Raw genomic sequence first — 3,873 nt, forward strand, 5'->3', positions numbered from 1 at the left:
GCACCGCCTAATTTTGAATGTAGATGTCGCTATTTCTGCTAATCCATCTCTGGGTTAGATTAATTAGTATCTAATAATAATAACTGCATTTGATGTTTCCAGTATTTTAAGTATCTAAAATTATTAATAGTTTTTTTTTAATACATACAATATAATAAATATATATTTTTAATTACTTTTTTAATCTTTAAAAATTGAGGTTGATATTTTTCTAATAATAATCTGACACATTTGCAAACGTGTGATTATTCTGGTGTCTAAGCAATGTGAGCTTTCTTCTTTATTAATTCATCATTAATCAAAATGATGAGGCCTTGCCGTGCGATTTGTTAGTGTTTCAAAATAAAATAAAAAAAGCTTCCTTGGATTTTATTTTTTCATAGGGTCAAGGAGCAGTGAATAATAATATATTTTATTAAAATAAAAATATTTATTACATTTTTATAACTTTAATACTATAAATATAAAAATATATTTAACTCATTGTTTAAAATATTGTCAAGGTTTCCTTTCAGTATCTTGAATAAACGTTTACTTGATAGATTTTATTTATTTTTTTGCTGGGTGATAGATTTTTTTATAGCTTACAACATGAATTTGATTATAAAATTTGTTAAAATGAATTGAAAATAAATTATTTTAATGAATATATAAAAAAAATTTAAAAAATTATTTTTCAAGAATTATAAGTTATTTTTATAAATTATTTATTATATCTCATAATTCCTTAATTAATACATTTAAAAATAATTAATGAGTATTTATTTTCACATTTATTTATAATTGTTCTTTATTTTATATCATATAATTGTCTATATCTCAAGCGTAAAAATTATTCTCTTGATTTACGTATTTGGTGATACATATGAAATTTATTATTAAAGTTAGTTTATAATTATTAAAAAATAAATGATGGAAAATAATTTAAAATAATTAATCAATAGACAGTTGAATCACTGTTAAAACCAAGAGGTGAATAAATTGGATTAATCCGATTTGCATCATTTACAACTAGTTAATCACAAACAGACTAGACTGAGTTGGCTGATTTTGAACGGGTGACATTTTTTCAAAATATAGTTTAAGATACAATTAGAAAATCATTAAATAGTCCTGAGAGATATTTAATTCTGTTTCACTAATTAAAATACTGAACATTTTTTACTTTAACAATTGATAGTATCTCTATTTCTTTTAATAAATATGTGATGAGACAAAAAAGAAGAAGAAAGAATTAAATGTTTTTTAAAATAATTGTTGTTTTAAAATGAATAAATGCAAGGAGTCATTTGAATAAAATATCACTTTTATCAATTTTTTAATATGTTTCTAACAACATATTATGAAAAAGTAATAAATATATAATATTTTTATTCAAAACATAATATTTAGTGTTATCAATATATTAAATTTTTATAATTTTTAATAAAAAATATTATAAATAAATTTTGTTGTGTGTTCTCATATATTAATTAATTAATTAAAAAACTATACATTTATTAGGTTTAAATAAAGTTTAATATAGATGCAAGTTGATTTTAATTTTGAATATAAGTAAATGAAATAAATGAAGTTATAAAATGGTAACCTCAATTTTAAGACTTGACTTTAAATAAATAAATAAATAATAATTATAATATCATTAAAAATAAAAATATTTATTATATTTTTAATATAATACTTGTTTTATTTTCAATACAAACTTATTATATTTGGATGTTTAACTCCGATAAAAATCGAGGTTAATAAATATAATAAAATTTCCTAAGATGGCATTATTTATGCCGTTGGCAACTTAGATAAACCCACATCTAATGTTGGGGTTAAACAAATATCCCTTGACACTTATTAAAGATGTGTGGAAATGGACAGTATAAAAAGAGAAATCAGAAGAAAAGAAGAAAGAAAAGAAAGAAATGTGATAGAGTGAGAAATAGAGGCAAACAAAAAAAGTGTGAAAATGTAATAATAGTAAAAAAAAAAAGAAGTTAAAATAACTCTATATATGGTCCGTAACCCAAACGGAGCAACAAGCCTATCCACAAATGAAAGCGTGCATGCATAGCATTGCATCGGGTTTGAAGCTAAAATTCAGAATATTTCATGCAACAACCAACCATCACGAGGAATTCATTTTAAGTAACCGAACACGACATTTGCGGCAGAGTGAAAAACATTTTACATTTTTTATTCTCCAAATTGTGAGAGACCTATGACTATAAGACATCTCTAATGAACCTCTTCAATTAATCATTCACTTAATTTGTACCTTTGATCTCACACTCGAGCAAGAGAAACCAAACATGCCAGTAACCTTCAAAGACAGTTACACCGTGAGGCCGATGGACCCAACATGGTGTGGTCGCATACCTTTATCCGAATGGGATCAAATAGGCACCATAACTCACGTGCCCACAATCTACTTCTACCGTCCCCCACAAAACTGGCTCACCCCACACACCACCATTCCCACCACTTTGAAAGACTCGTTAAGCCGAGTCCTGGTGCCGTTTTATCCACTAGCCGGTCGTTTACACTGGATAGGCAACGGTCGTTTAGAGCTCCATTGTAACGCCATGGGTGTTCAATTCATTGAAGCCGAGTCCTCATCAACTCTAAATGATCTCGGTGACTTTTCACCCTCTTCAGAGTACCATTACCTTGTCCCTAGCCTAGACTACACTCTCCCAATTCACGAGTTGCCCTTGGTTCTCATTCAGCTTACCAGATTCAAGTGTGGTGGCATTAGCATAAGTTCAATAATTTCACATGCGGTTGCGGATGGACCAAGTGCATTGCACTTCACTTGTGAGTGGACAAGGCTTGCACGCGGTGAGCCTCTGCAAACGGTGCCGTTTCTTGATCGAAAAGTGTTCCGTGCTGGGGAGCCACCTTTGATGCCACCACCGAAGTTTCATGTTCACACGGAGTTCAATCCCCCTCCCTTACTGCTTGGCCAAAACGATAACATAGAGGAGAGGAAGAAAAAGACCTCTGTGGCTGTGCTCAAACTAAGCAAAACCCAAGTTGAGACATTGAAAAAAGAAGCAAATGAGGGATGGCATAGGCCTAGTAATGGTCGTGGTTATACCCGTTATGAAACGGTAACCGGTCACGTATGGAGAAGTGCATGCATGGCAAGGGGGCACCAAATGGAGCAACCAACAACGCTTGGTGTTTGTGTTGACTCGAGGAGTCGCATGCAACCTCGTTTGCCAAAAGGGTATTTTGGGAATGCCACGTTGGATGTGGTCGCTACTAGTGTTGCGGGTGATTTGGTGTCAAAGCCACTGGGTTATGCCGCAAGTAGAATAAGGGAAGCGATTGAGAAGGTGACGGATGAGTACGTGAGGTCAGGGATTGAGTTCTTGAAGAAGCAAGAGGATTTGACTAGGTTTCAAGATGTTCATGCAATAGGAAGTGATAATGGTCCTTTCTATGGGAACCCCAATTTGGGTGTGGTTAGTTGGTTAACGTTGCCTATATATGGGCTTGATTTTGGGTGGGGGAAGGAGGTTTATATGGGTCCTGGGACGCATGATTTTGATGGAGATTCTTTGCTTCTTCCTGGACCTGATGGAGATGGATCTTTGCTTGTTGCTTTATGTCTACAAGTAGCACACATGGATGAGTTTAAGAAGCATTTTTACCAAGACATAATGTAATCACAATCATGGGAAGATTGAAAGGGAGAAAAATTAAGTTGGACAACCTAAATAAGATAACAGAAGTTTATTTGAATATGAAGGTTCGTTATACGTGTGCATGGGAACCATATTAATTTCTAACAATTATGTTGCCTTGTAATTTTTTATTTTTATTATAAAATGTATCAATTGGATTGCCTCCTTAAATTGATATAAAATAGGGTTA

General features: G+C 31.6%; 1 protein-coding gene across 1 annotated transcript; it reads left to right on the forward strand.

Moving 5' to 3' along the window:
• The first annotated feature begins 2,303 nt into the window (after positions 1-2,303).
• Positions 2,304-3,665, forward strand: LOC113848290 (spermidine hydroxycinnamoyl transferase). Its single transcript, XM_027477745.1, has one exon. The coding sequence runs from the start codon at positions 2,304-2,306 to the stop codon at positions 3,663-3,665; it is 1,362 nt and encodes a 453-aa protein (XP_027333546.1).
• Positions 3,666-3,873: the final 208 nt, after the last annotated feature.

Source organism: Abrus precatorius, unplaced genomic scaffold, assembly GCF_003935025.1.
Source record: "Abrus precatorius isolate BTA unplaced genomic scaffold, Abrus_2018 Scaffold8, whole genome shotgun sequence".
Classification (NCBI taxonomy): Eukaryota; Viridiplantae; Streptophyta; class Magnoliopsida; order Fabales; family Fabaceae; genus Abrus; species Abrus precatorius.